The following is a 23,168-nucleotide window of genomic DNA, read 5'->3' on the forward strand; positions in this document are numbered from 1 at the left end:
TCACTTCAACAATCTATTACGCTAACTCATTCAACATATACACAAGTTGTTGATCTGATTAATCGGTACGTTGGTACTTTACCAGCCTTTGTCATGTTTAAAGTACCGTAAAATAAATGAAAACAAAATTCACAGACGATAAGCGAATGATAAAATGTTAGAGTAGCTTTCAATCAGTTATTTAATAATACAAATAAAATGTCAATAATGCCAAGTGAAAAAAAGATAGAAACCAAAAGAGGAGGTGATTTCATTCATTTTACGTTCAAATGTGATGCCCATGAGGTCAAGGTTCTTTATTTCCTCCGTCGCGCGAATTAATGATAAATTATTAAATTCTCAAGGAAAATATACCAGATTTAATAAGCATTATATCAGTGTATTATATCAGTGATTCATTCTAAGAATTATTTTATTCAGTAGAAATTTTTAAAATTTTACTACTACTAAAAATTATAATTCCCATTAAAAATATAACCAACATATCATAATAAAACGCAATAAAATTGATTTATTTAGTGTATATAATGTCGCAATAAAGGAGATAAAAAAATTTGGCTCGTACCCGTACGAGGTTGTATGAATATTATCGAATGTAGTTCTAGACTTTTTTTTTCTAAAATTCATTACGTCATTCTCTTGGAATTAATAAGTATTCAATTATTTTTATTTCTATCTGTCTTTTTTTTATCATTATATCAATGATACTTAATTATTTTGCTTTATTGATATAAATTAACAATATAACATATATCATAATTTTTAAATAATAAAAAATATTTAACAATGTACACTACATACTACGATACAATATTGAAAAGGCATTAACGAGACTATGGTGCCAAGCTGGCTGCTAATATAAAAAGGAGTTTGTCATCATATTCTGTGACAGATAAATTTCTTGTTAAAGTGGGGATGACATGCTTATAAGTAAACGCGATTGACTTTGAGGACCAATACTCGCAAAACATTAAATGCAGTGACCTTACAATTCGATCAAATTAAAAATTTATTATGTTGCAAAATATTTTCTCTACTTTCATCAAATCAAGTTTATTAAATACTGTGTAAATATTTGTGAAATTATTTTCATCAACTAATGATAACTTTATTTGGATTTTCCTATTGTTTTGGAATTTTTCAGTTACGGATATGACTTAGTGGTGTGATTAGTGTTTATACGAAGACAATCAGATACATGTTTTTCAAAAATTATCATCAAAAAGTATAGACATTTTTTCTAATTATAATCCACAAAATTATCATCAAAAGATTTATTTGGTAAATATACTCGTTTTTTATAACAATAATGTCATAGTAAAAATATATTATAATATATCATTACCCTTTAGTAATTTAAATTGAAATGTTTTAAAATGTACTAAAAGTAGTTACCATCACTTTCATTGGTGATATAAAAGTTGATGTGGCTAAAAAAAAATATCTTCATAAATTATTGCAGATCAAGAATCATTATGACTATTTTCAAACTCTTGTAATTGATCAAGAGTAATTTTTTGATTATCATCATCTAATTGATTTCAACCATCAACGTCCTCAGAAGGGTCCTCAATTCTTTTTCGAGTAACTGCTTGTTAAAAAAATATATCAAAAAGACATCAGATATATGATAAAATTTTCCATATTATATACTGGAAATTTTTTTTTTTTTGCTTTCAATAATTATGAAATTTCTATTAAAATTTTTTAATGAAATTTAGCTCATTTTACTTTCACTATTCCTATAATAGAAACCTTTAACTTGGATTTTATTCACTCTCATAAAAATGTAAATATTTACTAACTACTGTGTTATTATTTATAAGCTGAAAAAAATAGAAAAAAAAGGATATTTCACCCTCCTAAGATATTATGTTTTTTCAACGATTTATTTAACAACCCAGTAACACGTGTGAAGTGATTCTAATTTTTTTATACGTAATAATAACTTAGTAAACAATAATACACAAAATGTTTATAAAAAATTTGTATATCTACGTGGTTGACAAATATTAATATCCTTCCTTGGTTATAATTTACGATTAAGCTATTTACAAATTATGGATAATTTATATGCAACATCTCTTTAAGCTTTTTCAATGATAATATTAACACTTTCATACTATTTATTAATGTATTATTTATGATCATTTGTATGACGTAAACTTTTTTAATAATACACGCCTGACTATATCGATATAATACTACTTATTGATTTGATTGTTGGGTAAAAAGTATATGAGATAATTAATAATAAAATTTATGTCACTTTACAATACAATAGTAACGAAAAAATTATAATTAATATTACTTGATGGAAACATACATATATTATTGAATTCAATTATATCCTTCATTGAGAGATTACCGAACAGATGAATTTTTTAAAATTTTTATTACGAATAAAACTTGATGTTTTTGGTGGATAAATTATAGAAAAACAAATAAAGAAAAGTAATTAAATTGTGAAATTGAAAATTCATAGTTCCAATTAAACTTGTTCAATTATCTACTTTATTCACATTGTTATTTGACCTTTAAATTTACTTTTTAATAACAAACGTCTAATAAATAAATGACTTTTAATATTTTTAACTATACGACAATAATCTTATTATTAATACGAAATAATTTCATTAATTCAATATAATATTGAATTAATCAAAAAATATAGATACAAGAAGAATTTAAGATGCATGAAATAATGGAAAAAATCTTATATAAAAAATAAATATTTAATTGAAATGAATAAAGTGATTTCATTTGAGTTCTTTTTGTTTATAAAATAGAAAATTTATTCATCAATTAAATTTAGATATAACCATATTTGTTATAATCTATGATAAAATTTTACAAACGAAAAATAAAATACTTAGTAGTAGATAAAATTTTTTTTAAAAATATACCGTAGAATATTATAATAGATATAACATCAATTTATTTCGTTATTAAATAACTTACTCGGGGAAAAAGTTAAGAAATATAAAAACTTTCGATAACTTTAATAATGAGTCAAACAGAAAGAAAAAAATTAATAATGCTCTAAATGCCAATTCCTTATCACTAATCATTTTAAATAAATAAGTACAAAATATTTATTAACTGATAAAAAATAAATAATAAATTTTTGACATGATTGTCAAGGTATTTTAGTTGAGCTTTCAAATTTCCAAGTAGTACAACTAAAGAATTATTCATCCAAGATTCACCACATTCCAAGAGAAATTTTCAGTGTTCAAGTAGTCCATTCAATACAAAAATGAATGATTAAAAGACTGAAAATGATTAATTGAGATGTAAAGAAAGGAAACTCATTTTTCTTTCATAAGAATTTCAAATTACAAAAAACAAAAAAAAATAGCCGATAGATACACTTAAAAAAAAGAAAACGAATGAATCGATGCGCGTGGGATGATCGGGCATCTTTTCTCTATCCGTATGTGGTCCTACAGGTGGCAAGAGAGGGGTACGAATCTCGGTAGTGGTGGATATCAGAGGTATAATAGAGGGTGTCTCAGCCCTCCACAATTCACTCTTCGAACATTCGTTGACTATTAAAAGAGTTCCCCTAACATTTAAATAACAATTCAATCACTGTGAATTCAATTTAACCCTTCTGAAATACTTATAACTAACGTTTCAAAGAAGTAGTGAAAATAAATTATTCTCAAAGTTAATCGGCAAGTAAAGGATGTTTGATTTTGATTAACCGTTTGAATAATAAGCTTTATAAATTATAAGATATTTATTTATATATCAATAAAATAATTATTTCGTTCGGATATAAAAAATCACATTACAAAAACGAATTCAAAAACTTTGCTATTTCATATTTTTGATAATTTATAGTATCATTTAAATACATGTTCCTTATCATAAATTGACATAAAAATTTGATCAATATTTAATATTTAATAATTACAAATAATTTAAAAAATCCACTTAAAATGTACTCACAAACATATTTGTTTAAATGATTAAAAAATTTGTGAACAAAAATAAATTAACGTTAATAATTGTAAAATATATTAAATGTAGCAATATTTTTATTTAATTACGAAACATAAAAGGTAACATCTTTATTATCGTACGGTGATTAAGATTAAATAAAAAAAAGAAGTAGATAATTGTATGAAAGTTTTTTGGGACTAAAATTTTTCAGTATAAATTATAATAGTGAATTTTCAAGTGATCATGATAAATTATATTTTAAAATGTAAATATTATTTCTATTCTATTGAAGCAACAAGTGGAATATTATTTTCCGTCGGACAAAACATATACTTTATTACCTGATTAACCATTTTTTAAATTAAAAAAAATTGTTGTTTATTATATACGAATTATAATGTGCTTAATTAAAATATTTATTGATAAATTTATCAAATTGATTACAGAATTTTTGATGATCAACGGAAGCATGAAGAAAAAAGTTAATACCCAACATTCGTGTTTATGGTATACGTTCATTTCATTATTTCTCATAACAACGAACAATTTTGTCTTTGCTGATCCGGATCGATTATTAGATCAAGTTTCATCCGAAAGTTTATTTGATGACACCGTTAATTCTGTAAGTATTTTTGCATCACACTTTATTGTTAATATAAAATTTGTAATACATAAAATTTTATAAATTTATTAAAATTGCTTAATATCATTAAATAAGGGTATTTACTTTTTTTTTTACTTGTATGATTAAAAATGTAATGGAAAGTTTTTTTCGCAGTTGCTTCTTCAAAGACTCAAGGAAGTAGCGGAATTAAAACGTGAGATTATTGAAGAAGAACGTGAATTAGTCGCTCAAATGGAGATTCAAGCTATGTTGGAGGCAAAATCACGGAATCACCGGATACCAAGTCATTCAATTCCACCAGAGTTAGGAATTGAAGGACCAGAGATGTTACCAATTCCGAGTGCAATAGTTAATCCCGGACCCACGCATTCAGGAAAACGAACTAGTTCATGTAAGTTTTATTATTTAGAACACATTTAATAATAATAGAAATAATAATAAAATATAAAAAAAAAATACCAGATAGCCAAATTTGAATATGTCGAAAAATAATTATCTATTAAATACAATTGATTATTAAAAATACGAAAAATTATTCAAAACAACAATAAAATGCAGAGTATATGATTGCTAATTATGTCAATTACTTGGTCATATTCACTACACTGTAAATAGATCTCCTAGTAAGTGGTGAAATTTAATTTATTATTTTAAACAATTTCAAATTATTAAATCAGTTAAAAACCGAGCCTGTGTACCATAAATTTTCATTGTTCTAAAGTGTGTTATTTTGACATACAAAAAATGTGTAAATTGGCACACTTTGATTTGAAGTGTAAAACCTCGCCATTTATATAAATAATAATGATAAAAAAAAAATTAATATAAAATGTCTAGGTAGACTATTAATGCATTTACCTTACTTCTAGATCATCTAATTTTCTCAAAGTAAAAATAAAAGCAAATATTGCACAAGTAGTGTAATATCAATGTACATTATTTGCAAATCAACAAAATACGATCTTTTAATTTAACCACTTAACTTATACTGTAAATTGACGACATCACGACGTCACATATGTATAAACCGATCATTTAACTTGTTTATATCGCAAATAAGTATTGAAGATATCTGGAACATTCTCGATAATCGATGTCGTAGTTTATTAAAGATTGGCGCCAACCATATCAATTGTATTTAATGATTGTAATTGTCATCATAATACATTCAACATTAATTTATCGTTTTTCTACATGTGGCATTGTCTATGTTTCAGACATGGCTTTATGCCACTTCAAGATTTGTAATATGGGACGCAAACGGCAATTGTAAACTGACAGATTATCATCTTTTTGTCAACGTGTACATCAATTTGTCAACTTATTCATCGTGTCCAATACCAAAGTCCTCAATTATTTTTGAACCTTCAGAGAAATGTAAATTTGATTTTTTATTATCATTCACTAACCCTGTTTCGATAAATTATGTTCAAAAAAAATTTATATTCCAGTGAAAAATTATTCAAACGACAGAAACGAATTTTTTAATAACATGTTATTAACTATAATCATCTTATGCTTAATATTGTAAAACTTTGTGAATAACATTACGAACTAAGAAGGGTACAAAAGATTTATAAAATTATAACTTTTTAATTGTATACTATGAGGAATAAGAACAAATATACAAATGTTCACAAAGGCAATCATTTAACAAACTAAAAATAAACTGTACGAACGAAAAAATGTACAATTTTTATCCTTCAGAAACTTGAATTATAAAAACATTAACAAAAATGATAGTATGTAATTAAATTGATGTGTAATGGTTTTGTAACCAATAGTGTTGAATGAGTGAGTAGACGAAAGTATGACGAGAATGAAAATACGAAGAAAAAAATTATAAAAAAACCATCTTTGTACCCTTCGAAAAAATAATATTTATATTTTCAATTATTATCAAGATATTATTATTATTATTATTATTAATATTAACGTTATTATTGTGATTTCTTTTATTATTATTATTACATAATTTATTGTTTTACCACTATCGTATTATTATTATTTTTTATTTATGAGAAGAAAAAGAGTCGTATCGTGTGTAATTCAAAAATATTCTGATACGTATCAAAATATACATCTTCTTTGTATTTGTTCATGTAAAAATTTGTACCGTTTACGATTATTGTTAAAAGTATTGAAGTGATATGTATATTTATGCATCTTAAAAAAAAAACTTACTCTTCTATCAAATGTATATTGTACCTGAATATTTTTTTTGTTGCAACAGCAGGCTTATTATTCAAGTCAATGTGTAATATCCATATGAAAATGAATTCCATTGAAGAAACAAAAATAAATGATTGGAAGAACACAATTATTATATTCATTTTCCAAACTTATCAAAGGTTATTATCGTAAATGGATATTATACTATAATAGATATTGAGATTAAATATAAAAAGAACGAATAACGAAAATAATAGTACCAATGATTAATTGCTAATTCTAGCTTGATAGTACTGGCATCTATTTTCATTTTGTAATTGTAAACTACTTGCTATTCGATGGTTTTATTGAATTATCAAAAAAATCTACCTGTATATATGTATATTTGTTTATTTCAAAAGAAGTTTAAATTCACTTTTGCAAAATAACGACTTGGACCAGTGCTTTAAAACGGTCTGATAGATTATAAGAAATCTTTCAAAAAACCTGAATCTCAAGGGGATCAATTTATTCAGAAAAAATTTCAGCGTTGATATTTCAGGAAGTATAAGAGATAAAATATTTTTATCACAATTTCAAGCGTATTCTGAACTTGAGTTAATATCATTTGCTTTTTAAAAATTAATTTTTTTTTCTTTATTTCAAGATCAAGATAATCGTAATTGATAAAAAATACTTGATTATTTATTTTTCATCACATTTATTCTAATCATTCTTGTATGTAACATTTTTTATTATCTTTCTAATTATAACAATTATTTAATGAAGCCGAATTTAGTTAGCTAATTTTTTTAGGTAGCTTTTTTAAATACATCCTGAGCTTGAAACATCATAGATCGGCAACTTTTCTTCAAAAAAAACTTTTTCTGCAGTCGGTAATTGCTCAGAAGATATACACTATTATAGGCATTAATGAAGCCGAGTGTACATACATCTCTATTATCTTTTATCTGTTGTGTCAAAACAATATTTTCTCCCGCTTTATGAATGCGCATGTCAGCGAATGCCGCCATATTGATTTTAACTTTATATATGAAGTTGCAAATCAAAGAATTTTTAAGTAAAATGTTTTTTTTTTTTCTACGAAATAAATTTTTAAAATTTCTACGATAAAATATGAATAAAACCACTTTTGCAACTAAACTTAAATATTATAACATGAAAAGTATTGAATCTTTTGAAATTTAAAAAAAAATTTATTTATTTACGTACTCTTTAATTGAAGCAATGCTTTCACCTTCATCTAAAAAAATTATCCAAATATTGAGTAATTTTCAGTAAAATATACATTGTTGATAATATATTCATTATAAAAAAAATCCTAAAGAATTTAAACTAGAATATTTTGAATTAAATCGCAAAAAGTAGTAATTAAATATATTACACTATTTTGCTGTATTAACGACATGTTATTATTTATGTAATTAGCACGATAAATTCAAGTTAAAAAATGGAATAATTTGTTTTACATGTTAAGATAGTTTTATTTGATGTATTTGAAGGAGGCAATTATTTTTTTTTTTATTATATTATTACTTTGTGAGAAGTGAATTTGATTAGTTAAAAAACATCATACAAGTTTCATTAAATACACGAATAAAGTTTTGAAAGGTGAATAGGATGTAGGGAGGTTGCTGATGACTTACTAACCCTTTTTAGAGTAAAATTTCATTGACTGCAGATAAAAGAGCTGCTCTTTATGTATATTAGAATTCATATGTATGTGTTTTATACTGATAAAAATTTCTATATGTATACATATATAAATAAATGACATGCAACATGTGTCATTCTTTATTTTTTTCGAAAAGTTTCAACCAAAGATAAATTAATCAAGTGAATATAAGAGCTTTTCGGAGTCCGAAATATGACAACAAAATAGATAATGTCATTATAAAAATCGATATATTGCTACTGAAAGCACACTCTATTTATTAATTTCATGATCACGTATTTGTAAATTTAACAAATTTCAAAATAAACTATGAAAATAGTTTGTTCAAAATGTAAGACGTACTTTGAATATTGTAATTATACGAGAGAAATATTTCTATAGTTGTAGATTACTGTTGTATAATATATACATGAATGCGTTTTTCTCGAATTAATTATGTGGATATTGTCGTATTACGTGAAATATGTGAATTATAAATCAAAAGTTATTCGTAAATTGTTCACACGCAATGTTCCACTATATCTATACAGAATACTATAAATATATCTATACATGTGTCACTACGAACAATTGATAGATGAAATGAAAGCATGTAATCCAAAAGCAAACATAACTTTCCTAAAGCTTTACCACTATAATATATTAATTTATTAAATAATTGCTGATATGTTAATATGTACAATTATAATATCATGTTGCTTTATGTTAAAACTTTATAAAAAAAAAATATCTTTTGAAGAGGTCAATTAATTTTATCTACAGACATCGAGTATTTTCCACCTTCCTTATCATCATGATCATCATCATCATCAAATATTTACCTTTTATGAAAACTTGCACATGCACTCTACTTAAAACACTCAACTGACTTTATTTTTTAACAATTGTTGACTATTTTTATAATAAATTATTGATAACAAAGAAATAGAAGAATAAAAAAGTTTGAAATAAATATGGCCAAATAAAATATGAATGTTTATTATTTTGAATAGAAGCAAAAAAGTTTTATTGATTTAATCATTTGAACTTTTGCTGAGTGTACAAATCAACAATAATAATAGCAATTCAACGAATTACTAAGTAATCATAAAATGTTTTTTAAATAATTTATTTGAAATTGCAATTTAAATGATAGTTTAATGAAATCAAAGCACGTAAGACTTCATTAATACTTATCCTCTCAATATTAAAACAGTCACGCTGCCGGTATTTTGAATCTTTGTTGAAAGTATCTCTAATTAAAACTTTACTTTCGAATTTTTTATTTTCAATTTATGATCAACAGATAAGTATTATAAATTATTTATTGTTGAATATTTAAATAATTATTAATTAAGCATTTCAGAAATAAGAATTGAATAAAGCTCGAATAATGTTATTGATAATTTGAACAATTTTTTCTAATTTATTGATAAAAATATTATTCATTACACGGTAAAAATGAAGCCTTAAATGTCATTTAAAGAAAATGTATATATTAATTTATTTTTCGTTTATTATTATTATTATTATTGTTATTATTATTATAATGTATTATTTTTTGAATCATAAATATCTAAAGAAGATACGATCACGATTTAAATATATGAAAGAATGAATAGTCTTAAGTACTGGTGAAGGGATTAATTGAATTCAATTAAAATCACGTTTTGATCAGTTATTTTGTCCTTCTGTAGCAGGAATACATGCAACAGCAACTTTAAGTGGTTTGAGTTGCCATTTTACTTGGAGAGATTCTGGTAATAAAGATTGGTCGATGTACGTATCATCAGCTGCATCACTTCGATCATCAAGTTCCCTTTGACTTAAAACATGAACCTGTAATAATGAATTTAATCGAGATTGATTAAAATAAAATTAAATAAAAAGTACTAATAAATTATCGAGAAATGACATACCTTATAGTAAATTAATTTACATGGATTGAATTTTCCATGACAGGGTTTTGCCACACAACGAGCAGTGGCAAGATATCGAGGATAGTTTCCCTGTCCAAGATCAACAATATCATACTGAGTTTCACAAGGGCATAACCATTGCCAGGGCCCATGAGATGAAAATAAATCTTTCGATGATGAACGTAATTTATTGATTTGCTCAGTATCTTTAGTACGTTTTTCAGCATATAAATATCCTTCAGGGTTATTTATCCAACTTCTATCATCATCTAAGGAATCAGAATCAAGGATAATATTCGTCCACTGTGCTGAATTATAAGCTTGACAATTTTTCATCATTTTTACACACAGTAGAATCATCTAAAAATCATTTTAATTTTTTAAATTATTTATAAAATCACTCAAACAAAAAAATGGATTTCTTAACATACGATAAAATGTTATGTTAATATAATATAATTTTTACGTTATAATGCAATGTTCAAATTTCCACACAAAAGTACATTAAATGAATACATATAATAAAGTGTACTGGTTTGGAATGTTCAGTTGAACTAAAACTCAAATGAGAAATGAAATGAAATTATTGAAATATATATTTGTTAAATTTAACAAAATTTACAAGACTACTATTATTACTATAAACGATTATTTTATCTAAACAAATATTATAATAAATTAATAAATTAATTGTTATTATTTATTTTATTTATCAATAGCACACAAAAATAAAGTGTCATTTTTTTACTATTATAATATTATAATTTTTAATCAAGTGAATAGTTTGAAACGTTTCTACAAATCCGAAATGATTGTTTAAAATTCCACGTATTTATAAAATTGTTTTAATTTAAATAAATTTTATTTAACACAAATTAATTAATATTTCATATCGGGTTGATTGTTAAATCAATCTAATACTAAAAACTAGTTAACACTGAATGACATCTTACACAAACAATTGTAGTCTTCATTTCTGTTTCTTTCTACTCTAACGGAATGACCAGACTGGTAGACTAGTTATGAGAGAAAAAATATTGAATCTATACCTTATATACTGAATTCTAACAAAGGATAAACTGACACCCCCATAATGCCAAAGGTGATACATCCTTAACTCAGGAATCCATTAGATGTTATTTGATAGCAGAAAATAATATCAAAACTAAACCGTTGTTGATTATGTGAAAGACTCACGACAGGTTTTACATCTAATGAGAAAGTAAATTTTTATAACAGTAAATATAAATATTTACGAAATATTTAAAAAAAAACCCCATTTTGTGTAAATATACCATACATAAAGATTGTTTGAAGAAATGAAATTATCAAACTCTTTTTTTTTACTGTTTTATGTATAATATGTACATTCATTACTATTATTATTATTATTATTATTACTTACACAATGCCTCATAATACATATTTGTATGTGAAAACCAAATAAAATTTTTCCTAAAGTAGATGAATATCGATAACAAATAAATTTGTTGATAAAGAAATCTTTTGTAATCATTGTACACCATGAAATGTACTGTTTTTGATTTAACTGATTTTTATGATGTTTGACTTACAGATATAACATTTTTTTTGTTAAATCCAATTTGATAGATTCAAATTTTTGTAAAATAGTAAATGTATCTATCAAAGATGTTATTTCAAAAAAAAAAGTTGAATTCCTTCAATCAGCCTAAGGTTATTTTGAATATTGTAATGCGGTTCGTTCATTTTTCAAATATTCTGCAGGGCAGGGTGAGTAGTATCTGCAATAGAAGAAATACACTTTGATTATAAAAAAAAAAAATATAAGGGTAGATAAATAATGATTAATGAAATGTATGAAATGTTAATTCGACCTTAAATAATGTTGTCAGATAAAGATGCAATCACACATAAGATAAATATTTTAATTGCTTATGAGATTAGATGATTATTTGAATGCAATACTTTTGAATATGCAACTGTTTTTGATTAAATGAGATAATTAAAATGCTATAACATTAAAATAAACAATAAAAGGACCTCTCAGTATATACTATTATAATAATATGCTGCTAATTTTTTCTCTCATTATGACAAAATATAATACTTGAAAAAAAAATTATTTCGCTGTAGTAAAGAATTTAATAGTTAATGTCTTCTTTTTAAAATACGCTTCTTTGATTATATTACGGGCTATAAGATGATATTAAAAACCTTAAGAGTCTTTGTAGTATAATCATTTTAATTATTAATTTAATAATAAAACTCATGGAATATTATTTATAGAATTATATTAATGATTGATTATGGAATAATTTTTAACTGTAATAAAATTTATCGAATGAATATTTATGTGGAGATCAGAAAAAGTTTTTTTTTTCACAATCATATCATAAAAATATTCACTTGATTGCGCGCGCAAGCATTCTTTTCCCACTCTCTTTCTCTTGAAAGCTGCGGAAAGCTCTATATAATTCAGGATATCACGAACTCCAGACATTGTGTTGCCCACACGTTTACGAGATTCAACTGTTTTATCGATCAACCAAGTCTTTTGATCGACTCAGGATCCATTGATTTAACTCTTTTACTACTTGTCATTATTTAAATAAGAAAACTTCTGTGGATCATGTTTTCGATTCGTCTAATGAGTTGCTTAGTGTTATTTTTTTTTGTATTGTCCATCACTTCGGCTGTTCCTGTTCAGGTAAATGTATGTTAATAAAACTAATAATTAGATTTTTTATATTTTAAAATAAATTCATTCTATTTTATACTTTTTCAAATGTATCACTTCAATTTTTCATTATTTTATCATAGTAAATATTAATTATCTTAATGAATGCATGCACAGTATACAATGCACAATGTTGTTTATTAATGGAAAGTTGAAAATTTGAATTACATTTTTATTTAAAGATAACGTAAAAAAACATCATCTATTATTTATTTATTTGTCGTAAATAGTAGTAGAACGTTAAAAAATATAATATTTTAATAATGGTATAGAGAATATGAAGAAAAAAAAATTAAATCATCCATTCATTCAATAAAAAGGTAATTACGATCTTGATTCTGAACATTTTGACATGACTGTAAGTTTTATATCATCTTCCTTGCGAACTCTTAACTTTTTCCATGCATACTGATATACAAGTGCAAGGATAGAGTTTACAACATGAATTTATCCTCTCACCCTACGGGAAATATACTTAAAGAGGTGTATCTAATACATGTTTTCAAATTTATTCACCGGTTATAAATTTGAATTTAAACTAGAGAAATTGTGTTATAGAGCTCTACTGAGATTTTTCTTCATCTTCACATATTTTTGGTGATAAATCTTTTTTTCATTCATATTATTTATCTTTTCTACAGAATAAATACAATAAGCAAAAAAAATAAATAACAATTAATTTATTACATAAAGAAAAAAAACCCTTATCATTTTTTTAGAGATATTTATTTCATAAATTCATCAAATAAATATTATTTTTTCTAAAATAAAAGTATATGATTTTAAATAAATTTTTAATTAAATCACAATGTGAAAATTAAAACCAAATTATACTGTATAATTGTTTTAAAGTAAATGATGAAACTTATAATCTTTTCCATAATTTATATTATGCGATTATTAATATTTCAAATTTAAAGATTACGAACTCAAAACAATATACATTATTTATATTTTCAACGTTTATATATTACCGTTTTATTGTTTTTAGCTTCATGAGGAGCCAATGGAACTTAATGAAATTTATGCTTCACCAGAATTCGTTGAAGCGTTAGCACGAACTTATGCAGCCATGAGTGAGTTATTTCTTTAGTTTATTATAGTTGAACAACATAACTAATGCTTCCATCATAAAATAATCTATCATGCTTTGCAAAGATAATAATATAAGAACACTGATAGGATTATATAATTTGAATCTTTTTTCTCCCTCAATTATTTCAAAGTCAAAACTCTTAAAAAACTTTTATTTATTACATTAATAATTTATTTATGTAGTTCTCTAGTAATTGCTTTTAAAATTACATAAAATCATAAATGTACATTTTTAAAAAATCGATGATTTAGCATAATATTTGCAATAATAATATTCGTATTTTGCAAGTTTCTAACATTGTCTGCAGATGACAATAAACAACAAGCTTAGACTATTTATTGTATTTTTTCATTTCTAAAGTAGTATCAATTAAATGTAGTTGACCTTAAAAAAAAGCAAAAATGGACGTTTTCAAATAAATGTACACACTATTTACACGCTACCAGAATTATTTCCGGTAGCGTGACTAACTTACAATGTTTACTATTAGTAGGATACTTTGTTCTTTATGCCTTTTCACGCTCAATATACAGCTTGAATAGTAAAAATCATGTCAATGTATGTTTTGCTCACTAATGATGATATGTGCCTTTATAATCACTTCTCATATCTTCGTTAACATTGATATAAACAATAATAATACAGAAAATAATGAAACATTTATGAAATATTTATATTCGTTATAGTTAATTAAAAATTAAATTGTGATAATTATAGGTTGCGTGACATCGTAAAAAAATGACCATAAACAAATAATAACGTATTTCCCTTGAGATTTGGCACACCTTACTAATGATTAGTATTCATACAAGTTAATCTATCACTAATTCGTCTTTTAATTAATAATACATATTTTAATATTTTTTAAAAATATTGATAAATAATTTCAAATGTATAAAGATGAAAATACATTCTTATCTTTCCTCTATACTTATCTTTTTGCTTTACGGTAACGTTTTCCATGTCTGTTGAATATATTATATGTGAATAATGTGATATGTCATATTTAATATAACTTAATCATATTCGTCAAGGATTAAGTATTATAGCTTTTTTCATTTGTGATATTTATAATAACCAAAATCGTAAGTATAAGATTAATGTATACAAATATGTTGGAAAAAGTGATCTGTGTATTGTGTGTTGTTTATTTTTCATTTGCTTATGTTATAAATTAATGTATGTTATAACTATAAAATTTATTAGAAATATTTTTAAACAATTTCAATAGTTTTAATAATTATACATAAACTAATTTACGTTCAATGTATTTATTTATTTAACTGAATAAACAATTATTTTATTCATAATTTCTCTCAGATTAATAATAATAAAATTGCAGTATGGGCTCATAAAATTGAAGATCCTGCTAATGGTATGGTGGTGCGAAACTTGGATCAAATTGGCGGCGGGAATTTGCTTAGATCATTAAAGCAACGTCAAGCTTTTATTCATCAACACAATTTAGACTGAATTGAAGGTGGAAATCTTGTATACCATTTGACACGCTTTGAATTTCAGAGATATAACCACGAATAATTACTATTTCATTTAACCTCCCGCAAATTGTCAACAAAGACACTTAATATTATACATAACTATTCTCTTATACAATGTATCTACATAATAATTATTGATGGAATCGATAACTTAATATTTTAAATTTATTATTATGTACATTCTGTGTATTTAATAAATCATTTATCAATATGAAGACGTAAAATTTGTTGAATTATATTATTATTATTATTACACCCAATGGATAAATTTATATGAATTTCTAGTGATACCAATAGCTTTGTAATCATTTATCCATCAATTTAATTCAGGTGGAACAAAGGGACAAAGCTCAGGAGATAACACACATGCTGTTCGTCGACATCAATCTGGCCGGCTGCTTTCGAGTGTGACATTTGGAGATAATCGAGATTTTGATTTTCACATCAGGTAAATTAAATAAATTTCAACTTTTTAACATGAAATAAAATTCATATCTTAAAGATACTTTTATTATTATAATTCATATTTATAAGAATATTTATCAATATTATTATTCAATCTTACCGAATATTTATTTAATTAATATGTTAAAATTCGCAATTATTTGATTTATTTGTAAATAAACTAGAACAAAATTAATATTTTATATACATAAAGTAATTTATCATAATTATAATTATTATTGTAATTGTTATTATATATAACTATCTTTTTTAGTAATCTTGAAAGAGAAAATATAGAAATATATCAAAGATAAACATTTTCAAATGTCATGCAAACTTACATGCAATTGGCAAGTTTGTGCAATTTCGTATTGTCTTTATAAAATCCAGGACAACAGGTAGTTGAAGCTTTTTGTCTAATTATAGTATGTATATAATCGATGAAACGACACGTTATCGATTTTACTAAGTGTTCAAGGTGACAGCAAAAAATCACCATGGAACAAATTCTAATTACTTTAAACAAACAGAAATTTAAATACACAATGTAAATATTTTTAATGTAACATATTTATAATTTTTTTTAATTTTCTAAAATAACAATACAACAACCACATTATACATATTAAACTATAAAAATAAAATATTTAATTATTTAAACCGGAAATGTAGATAATACCATAATAACTATAAAACGAAATATTTTTTGAACAAATAAAAAAGCATGGCATTAGATTATAATGATAAACATGTGATAAGGGTAAATAGTGAATATGACAAGCGTCAAAAAAGCATATTCAATTATAATCATCCAAACAATACGGGTTTCTAAAATATCCAACGATAATATAATAATTTGATGTATTAATTGAAGTGGTTTAGTAAATGATGAAATACAATTACATATTTTTAGTGGTTGTAATTAATTATTTAAAATATAACTATAATACTAAAAAATATAATTATCTAATACCAAATATGTTCATATATGAATGATTGTTTCAGAAAACCAGAATGGGCTAATAGTATAAACGGAATGGAAATTTATGGAGGATCAATAAAACGTAATATTGATGAGATTGATCGATCAAGTTTTGATAACTTTGTAAAAAGAAATTTTGATGAAATCGATCGATCTGGATGGGATAGTTTTGTCAAGAGACGCATAATGAATGCTTATCTTGCAAGTCGACCGCATTAGTCAATATTATTTGAATTTTTTTTTGTAGCACTGAAAAACTTCAAAATCAATGACTATCACGAAATAAACACGATTTACCATTTTGAGTATTTTAAAAAAAGAACATGAGCAAATACTCGCATATTTATTTTTCTGACTGATATTTATTGCAGTATTTAAAAAAAAAAAAAATAAGAAAATAATGTTAAGAATTAAAGATTGAAAAAAAAAAATTATTAATTATTAAGTAATAATACTATCTTTTCAATCTTCGATTATATTGATGGAAAATATTGAAACAATGATGACTTAAAAAGATACTATCAAACACAATATAATTCTATTTAATGACATTGTACGAATGTGTAATCAAAAAAGTATATCACAAATAAATTCTACAATATTTAGTGTCAATTTAGTCTCTTTTATTTTGTGATAATAATGATAAAAAGTTTATGCTTTTATGTTCATCAATGTAATGATACTTATCAAAGAGAAAACAAATGTAACAAAAAATTACAAAAATTGTATTGATTTTTATTTGGATTCTACAAATAACGGAATATCAAAAATAATCAAATTTCGCTGTTAAAAGTATATATTTAAATAAAAGTGTGAACTATTTAAACTTTAACCAATTTAAGTGTCATATACATGTAAATTATAACATAATAAAAAATGAACAAACAATAAATGTATTGTCAACAATAGTTATTGCTTGAAAAATTTATTATTCATTATTACTTATTATTATTTATTGACAATTCAAAATCAATGTTTATTTTACTATTAATGTATCATTTCAATTAAAAGTCATTCTTTTCTTAAAAATTTATTTAATGCAAATTTTTATTACTTCTTTTTCATTTTTAATGATATTTTATTTATTTCTCTATTAATATCTGTTGGTGTTGAAATCATTATATCTTCCATTTTACAGTTAGTTTTTACGAGCTAAAACAATAATTAAATACTACTGATGATACAAATTAAAAGTAAATAAAATAAATTATTGTTACAAATAATAAATTAAATTATTACTAAATGCCTAATATTTTTGTTCACCTCAATAATTTTTTGTTCCATGTGACGAAGCCGTTTTAAAAGCATTTTCATCTCTGTATTAAATTTGGTTAAATCATGAGTAATCTTCAGTTCATTACCAATATCAGTTTCAATCTAATAAAATATATTCCAAAATATTTAGTCTTTATTCAATGATTAATTTGAATATATGAAACAATTCATAAAAAATACCGCTTTTATAGCTTCTGATAATTTTACTGTTGTGAAATCCAAATTTGATCTTGATTCACAGACCTTTCAAATATTTTTATAATCAAATAATAATATATTAAAAAATTTGTAAGACTCAATTAAGCTAATTCGTTTTACTAATTTAAGAAAAAAAACATCAAATACAATACACTTTTTATTAAAAAAAAAAGTACTCACAATAGAATTGAAAGCTTTTATTTCAGATACAAACTTGTAATGATTTTTTAATACCTGCAAAAACTATGAAAATCGATATAATATTAAAATATTATGTAATAAAGATTTTTTATGAGTTAATTTAAAATTAACTTACTTTAAGACCGAAATAAAGTGCCAAAATAAAGTTAAAGATGACCAATACAATGCTATTAAATATTAATGATATAAACATTTTCTTGCAATAAAAATATCATGCAAAGGGAGAATGAAATAAAATTTATAAGAAAAAATTATTAAATTTAGCTTATTTAATCAATATGAAAATTAAATTTTAAGACATTCCCGCTTCTGGCAAAAATGTTCCTGTTGGTTAGGTTAGATAATGAACTGTCAGATTTTAGTTTTAAAAACAGCCGTTGATTTATCAGCGCTAACCACTGTGTGTATATTTAGTTCGTATAAGATTAAAAAATATGCAAAAATATGAAAAACTTGAAAAAATAGGAGAAGGTAAATAATATAAAACGAATAACAACCAAATAGTGAATAATTCTATGATGTAAAAGAAAATAAAATCTTTCTTATGTATTCTAATTAAATTATATGTCTAAACAAACGGTCTATATTGATCATTAGGTAATTAACTATCTATAAATTAATATTATTTAATTTCAGGTACATATGGCACTGTATTTAAAGCTAAAAATCGTGAAACTCAGGAAATAGTAGCACTCAAAAGAGTTCGATTAGATGATGATGATGAAGTTAGTAAAATTTTAAGGTTAACACATTAATATATTTATGAATGATAATTATTAAATTGATTTTTATTATGATATTTTAGGGTGTTCCCTCGTCAGCTCTACGTGAAATTTGTCTTTTAAAAGAACTTAAGCATAAAAATATAGTTCGTCTTTATGATGTTCTTCATAGTGATAAAAAATTAACTTTAGTATTTGAACATTGTGATCAAGATCTCAAAAAATATTTTGATAGTCTAAATGGTGAAATTGATTTAGATGTTGTCAAATCATTTTTGTATGTATTTTAATTTTTATACTTTAGCATATTTATTTATCAATTAAAAATAATTATAATCATTTTAATTTAGATATCAATTGTTACGGGGATTAGCTTTTTGTCACAGTAAAAATGTTTTACACAGAGATCTTAAACCTCAAAACTTATTGATTAATAAGAATGGTGAATTGAAATTAGCTGACTTTGGGTTGGCAAGAGCATTTGGTATTCCAGTAAAATGTTATTCAGCTGAAGTCGTTACATTATGGTATCGTCCACCTGATGTTTTATTTGGAGCTAAACTCTACACAACATCTATTGATATGTGGAGTGCAGGCTGCATATTTGCTGGTATTTTTTCATATTTATTTTATAAATTGCGTTAGTAGACTGATCTTTATTATTATAATTAAAGAAAAAATAAATTAAATCATCAATTTTAGAATTAGCAAATGCAGGAAGACCACTTTTTCCTGGATCAGATGTTGATGATCAACTTAAGAGAATATTTAAAATGTTAGGTACTCCAACCGAAGAATCATGGCCAGACTTAACGTCTTTACCTGATTATAGAGCCTTTCCTCAATATCATCCAACTCAAGGATTAGCTCAAGTTACACCTAAACTCCCGACGAAAGGAAAAGATTTATTACAAGTGAGTTGTTTTTAAATTAAATACAACATAAAAATTTATCAGAAAAAATCGACTTAGAATTTTAATTTTTAATAGTTTATGTACGTTCCAAATATACAATTTAATATTAATCTAAATAAAAAAATTACATATTAATAAAATAGATTTTAAGCATAATCAATCTTTCTTTGGATTTCTAGAGATTATTAGTATGTAATCCGGCATTAAGGCTTTCAGCTGATGAAGCAATGGCACATCCTTATTTTAACGACTTAAACCCTGCCATCAAGAATGATCGATGTCAATAACATGTTCCCGTAAATTGAGATACGACTGACTATACATAGTGCATAAAGCACAATGACCAAAAAAAAAACACTCCAGGAAAGATTATTTATTATGTAAAGCGTGCTAATGTACGATTATAAAACTGTGAAATATTTATGAATCTTATTTTATATGCAACTGTCCAAAACTAATCAATAAATTATGAATTTTACGACAAATTATCTATTGATTCTCATAAAGTTATCTTATAATACAATCTTTATAGAATAACAATTACTTAAATAATCAATTAATAAATAAATTAATTAATAATTATAATAATAATGAAAATAATTTTTTAAAAAAACTTAATAAAAGAACATCACATAGCGTCGAAATGAAATCTATGTGCTTCTTGTAGTCTTTCTATTTTATCTTCGCGTCTTTCTTTCCAATATAAACCAATAATGATAGTAGTTATTAAACCGCATGTCCCCATAAGAGCAGCAGCACTCAACAATATTAGTTTACTTGGTGTCACAAATAATTGGGCTTTCCATCTCGACGATTCAGTAATTGGATTTGGAATTACGACCATTTGTGAGTTTGGAATAATTTGTGGCCACTCTCTTGACTTACCTGCAACCTAATAATAAGTAACTCATTAATAAAAAAAATTAAAACAACGGCATATTTAAAATAGATTATTCTCTAAAAGAAAAATTTCATTTTACAAACCCCAATTGTAAGCATATCGATAAAATTAGGAGTTCGACCAAGTCCAAATGTAGTATAAGGCAAATTTAGAGAAAAATGTGCACTTTGTGGAATTTGGGCTGCAGTACCACTTCTAGGACTTCCATCTTGAGTAGTAGTTTTATAAGCAATTGATGGTCCTGGTAAATTTGTTCCATAAGTTCTCTTTTTTTTACCCAAACTTCCCGGTGAAATAGGATATTTTCTATTTACAAGTCCCGTAAGAACCATTACTTTAACAAAATTAGCATCATAATCAAGACTATTTTTAAATGCTCCAGTACGATATCGATTTGTAGTCTCATTATATTCCACTAACATTACATCGAGAATTCCATCTTGATAAAAATCATAAAATACAGCCATTACTGTTTGATTTCTAAATGGATTCAATGCATTCCAATGTATTTCAAAAGTACGATTTATATTTTCACAAGTTGTACATGGTACATTTAATAGTAAGAATGATTCCATTTTTAATGATTTTGTTGATTTTAAAGTTGCTAATAAATCTGGATATCCATCCATGTTGAAGTCTCCCCCATGTAAAGTAATAGCATCAACATAAACAATATTCTTTTTGCTGTTTGGCGTTACAAAACCCCAATTAACATTATCTTTATCTTTGAAATCGACATGTAAATCATGCCATCCATTATTATTATAAACAGCAATTGTACAGTTTGTGCATTGATTATCATAACAAATTGGCACTACTAAATCCAGTTTACCTTTTAATTCAACATCAAGATATAATGCTTGTCCAACATGTCCAGTACTAAATGAAGTAATTCCTGGTGGCCATGAAATTCGTTGATTAAATTTAAATCCTTCAGATGATCCAAGCCAAACTTCAAAATCATTTTCTGTCGTAATCATTAGATCTGGTAAATAATCTCCATTTAAATCTAAAAAGGCATTAGAATGTGGACTTTTGATAAGTGGTGAATTAATTTTTTGCGAATCCATTAGAATTGTATAAGGTATACTTCTATTATGATTAATCCAAAATGTTCTTTCATTCTTTTCATTTAAACCAAATAAGTCAATCACCATATCTTGATTGTAATCAACGGCTAATGGCTGACCGTGCATTTTAATAAATGGTGTTGATTCATTAGAGCAATTAAGGCTATCAATACCACCCCATAATAAGTGGACATGAGTTAAATTGTCTTCCTGGTTATGAGTTGTTACCAAAACATCCATGAAAACATCTCCATCATAATCTCCAGGAACTACACTTGTAATAATATTTTTGAATGAACAAGTGAGATTTGTAAGTTGTAATAATGGTTCTTGATCCGAAGCACGAAGAATTTGAAGTGTCTTTAAATCTTTTGTTAATACAAATACATCTGTTAATTCATCAGAGTCAAAGTCACCAAAAGCTGCTGGTAGTCCATCGAGGAAATTCCCGAATATCGCGAATGTTATATCACTGCTGCTTGATGATGTTATTGAAATAGAAAAGAATAATATCAAATATCGAAAATCCATTTTAAATATTAATAGAATAAAAGAAACTCTTCGTCAAACATTGAGGTTATCTATATGTTTTTAAAAGATTTCACCAATTTGTTTCGGGACTTGATTAAATATTTTACGTATGTCTTTTAAAACATTACAATAATTATATTTCTCTTGATCACTACACATTTATACATACATATGAATATGTAAGTACATAACTGTATTTTATGTTTTTAAGATTAAATTGAAACCATTTTTCAAACAGATCACAGTAATAGATGTATTATTTTTCTTACATATAAACTAAACGAATCAAGTTATA

General features: G+C 24.6%; 6 protein-coding genes across 9 annotated transcripts; 3 read left to right on the plus strand and 3 right to left on the minus strand.

The window, feature by feature from the left end:
• Window positions 1–947: 947 nt before the first annotated feature.
• CNMa (CNMamide) lies at window positions 948–6,893 on the plus strand. 3 transcript variants are annotated; one of them, XM_035084986.1, is made up of 4 exons: window positions 948–1,281; window positions 4,398–4,573; window positions 4,730–4,967; window positions 5,794–6,893. In XM_035084986.1, the coding sequence occupies exons 2-4, from the start codon at window positions 4,406–4,408 to the stop codon at window positions 5,847–5,849; spliced, it is 462 nt and encodes a 153-aa protein (XP_034940877.1). In that variant the 5' UTR covers window positions 948–1,281; window positions 4,398–4,405; the 3' UTR covers window positions 5,850–6,893. The 3 variants fall into 3 exon arrangements, with proteins under 3 accessions (XP_034940877.1, XP_034940879.1, XP_034940878.1); XM_035084988.1 differs by lacking the exon at window positions 948–1,281 and adding an exon at window positions 3,374–3,684; XM_035084987.1 differs by lacking the exon at window positions 948–1,281 and adding an exon at window positions 3,376–3,680.
• Window positions 6,894–10,049: 3,156 nt separating this feature from the next.
• Ptth (Prothoracicotropic hormone) lies at window positions 10,050–11,328 on the minus strand. The gene is made up of 3 exons (XM_035084980.1): window positions 11,275–11,328; window positions 10,322–10,681; window positions 10,050–10,241 (listed from the first exon to the last, which is right to left on the minus strand). Exons 1-3 carry the CDS (start codon window positions 11,293–11,295, stop codon window positions 10,077–10,079), a joined length of 546 nt encoding a protein of 181 aa, XP_034940871.1. The 5' UTR covers window positions 11,296–11,328; the 3' UTR covers window positions 10,050–10,076.
• Window positions 11,329–12,799: 1,471 nt separating this feature from the next.
• Window positions 12,800–17,613, plus strand: LOC118067924 (uncharacterized). 2 transcript variants are annotated; one of them, XM_035084944.1, is made up of 4 exons: window positions 12,800–13,016; window positions 14,032–14,116; window positions 15,966–16,083; window positions 17,085–17,613. In XM_035084944.1, the coding sequence occupies exons 1-4, from the start codon at window positions 12,933–12,935 to the stop codon at window positions 17,278–17,280; spliced, it is 483 nt and encodes a 160-aa protein (XP_034940835.1). In that variant the 5' UTR covers window positions 12,800–12,932; the 3' UTR covers window positions 17,281–17,613. The 2 variants fall into 2 exon arrangements, with proteins under 2 accessions (XP_034940835.1, XP_034940836.1); XM_035084945.1 differs by having other exon boundaries at window positions 12,800–13,010; window positions 17,085–17,612.
• Window positions 17,614–18,078: 465 nt separating this feature from the next.
• Window positions 18,079–18,988, minus strand: LOC118067880 (uncharacterized). The gene is made up of 5 exons (XM_035084865.1): window positions 18,851–18,988; window positions 18,715–18,777; window positions 18,517–18,579; window positions 18,325–18,438; window positions 18,079–18,213 (listed from the first exon to the last, which is right to left on the minus strand). The coding sequence occupies exons 1-5, from the start codon at window positions 18,926–18,928 to the stop codon at window positions 18,112–18,114; spliced, it is 420 nt and encodes a 139-aa protein (XP_034940756.1). The 5' UTR covers window positions 18,929–18,988; the 3' UTR covers window positions 18,079–18,111.
• Window positions 18,989–19,111: 123 nt separating this feature from the next.
• Window positions 19,112–20,856, plus strand: Cdk5 (Cyclin-dependent kinase 5). The gene is made up of 6 exons (XM_035084863.1): window positions 19,112–19,206; window positions 19,372–19,460; window positions 19,541–19,734; window positions 19,808–20,067; window positions 20,160–20,371; window positions 20,551–20,856. The coding sequence occupies exons 1-6, from the start codon at window positions 19,170–19,172 to the stop codon at window positions 20,656–20,658; spliced, it is 900 nt and encodes a 299-aa protein (XP_034940754.1). The 5' UTR covers window positions 19,112–19,169; the 3' UTR covers window positions 20,659–20,856.
• On the minus strand, window positions 20,431–23,148 carry LOC118067876 (T-cell immunomodulatory protein). Its single transcript, XM_035084858.1, has 2 exons — window positions 21,356–23,148; window positions 20,431–21,263 (listed from the first exon to the last, which is right to left on the minus strand). Exons 1-2 carry the CDS (start codon window positions 22,871–22,873, stop codon window positions 21,000–21,002), a joined length of 1,782 nt encoding a protein of 593 aa, XP_034940749.1. The 5' UTR covers window positions 22,874–23,148; the 3' UTR covers window positions 20,431–20,999.
• Between the last annotated feature and the right edge of the window lie 20 nt (window positions 23,149–23,168).

This window comes from Chelonus insularis, unplaced genomic scaffold, assembly GCF_013357705.1.
Source record: "Chelonus insularis isolate UGA/USDA-ARS -01 unplaced genomic scaffold, ASM1335770v1 contig_398_pilon, whole genome shotgun sequence".
Classification (NCBI taxonomy): domain Eukaryota; kingdom Metazoa; phylum Arthropoda; class Insecta; order Hymenoptera; family Braconidae; genus Chelonus; species Chelonus insularis.

Coding starts and splice junctions, on each gene's coding strand:
- CNMa (XM_035084986.1), top strand. CDS start 4,406: ATGATCAACGGAAGCATGAAGAAAAAAGTTAATACCCAACATTCGTGT. Junction 4,574..4,729: donor TTGATGACACCGTTAATTCT/GTAAGTATTTTT, acceptor TTTTTTTCGCAG/TTGCTTCTTCAAAGACTCAA. Junction 4,968..5,793: donor AGGAAAACGAACTAGTTCAT/GTAAGTTTTATT, acceptor TCTATGTTTCAG/ACATGGCTTTATGCCACTTC.
- Cdk5 (XM_035084863.1), top strand. CDS start 19,170: ATGCAAAAATATGAAAAACTTGAAAAAATAGGAGAAG. Junction 20,068..20,159: donor TGCAGGCTGCATATTTGCTG/GTATTTTTTCAT, acceptor CATCAATTTTAG/AATTAGCAAATGCAGGAAGA. Junction 20,372..20,550: donor AAGGAAAAGATTTATTACAA/GTGAGTTGTTTT, acceptor TTGGATTTCTAG/AGATTATTAGTATGTAATCC.
- Ptth (XM_035084980.1), bottom strand. CDS start 11,295: ATGAAGACTACAATTGTTTGT. Junction 10,682..11,274: donor TGAAGACTACAATTGTTTGT/GTAAGATGTCAT, acceptor AATGATTTTTAG/ATGATTCTACTGTGTGTAAA. Junction 10,242..10,321: donor GTAAATTAATTTACTATAAG/GTATGTCATTTC, acceptor TCATTATTACAG/GTTCATGTTTTAAGTCAAAG.
- LOC118067876 (XM_035084858.1), bottom strand. CDS start 22,873: ATGGATTTTCGATATTTGATATTATTCTTTTCTATTTCAATAACATCA. Junction 21,264..21,355: donor TCGATATGCTTACAATTGGG/GTTTGTAAAATG, acceptor ACTTATTATTAG/GTTGCAGGTAAGTCAAGAGA.
- LOC118067924 (XM_035084944.1), top strand. CDS start 12,933: ATGTTTTCGATTCGTCTAATGAGTTGCTTAGTGTTATTTTTTTTTGTA. Junction 14,117..15,965: donor ACGAACTTATGCAGCCATGA/GTGAGTTATTTC, acceptor AATTTAATTCAG/GTGGAACAAAGGGACAAAGC. Junction 16,084..17,084: donor GATTTTGATTTTCACATCAG/GTAAATTAAATA, acceptor TGATTGTTTCAG/AAAACCAGAATGGGCTAATA.
- LOC118067880 (XM_035084865.1), bottom strand. CDS start 18,928: ATGTTTATATCATTAATATTTAATAGCATTGTATTGGTCATCTTTAAC. Junction 18,778..18,850: donor CACTTTATTTCGGTCTTAAA/GTAAGTTAATTT, acceptor CGATTTTCATAG/TTTTTGCAGGTATTAAAAAA. Junction 18,439..18,516: donor TATCAGAAGCTATAAAAGCG/GTATTTTTTATG, acceptor ATATTTTATTAG/ATTGAAACTGATATTGGTAA.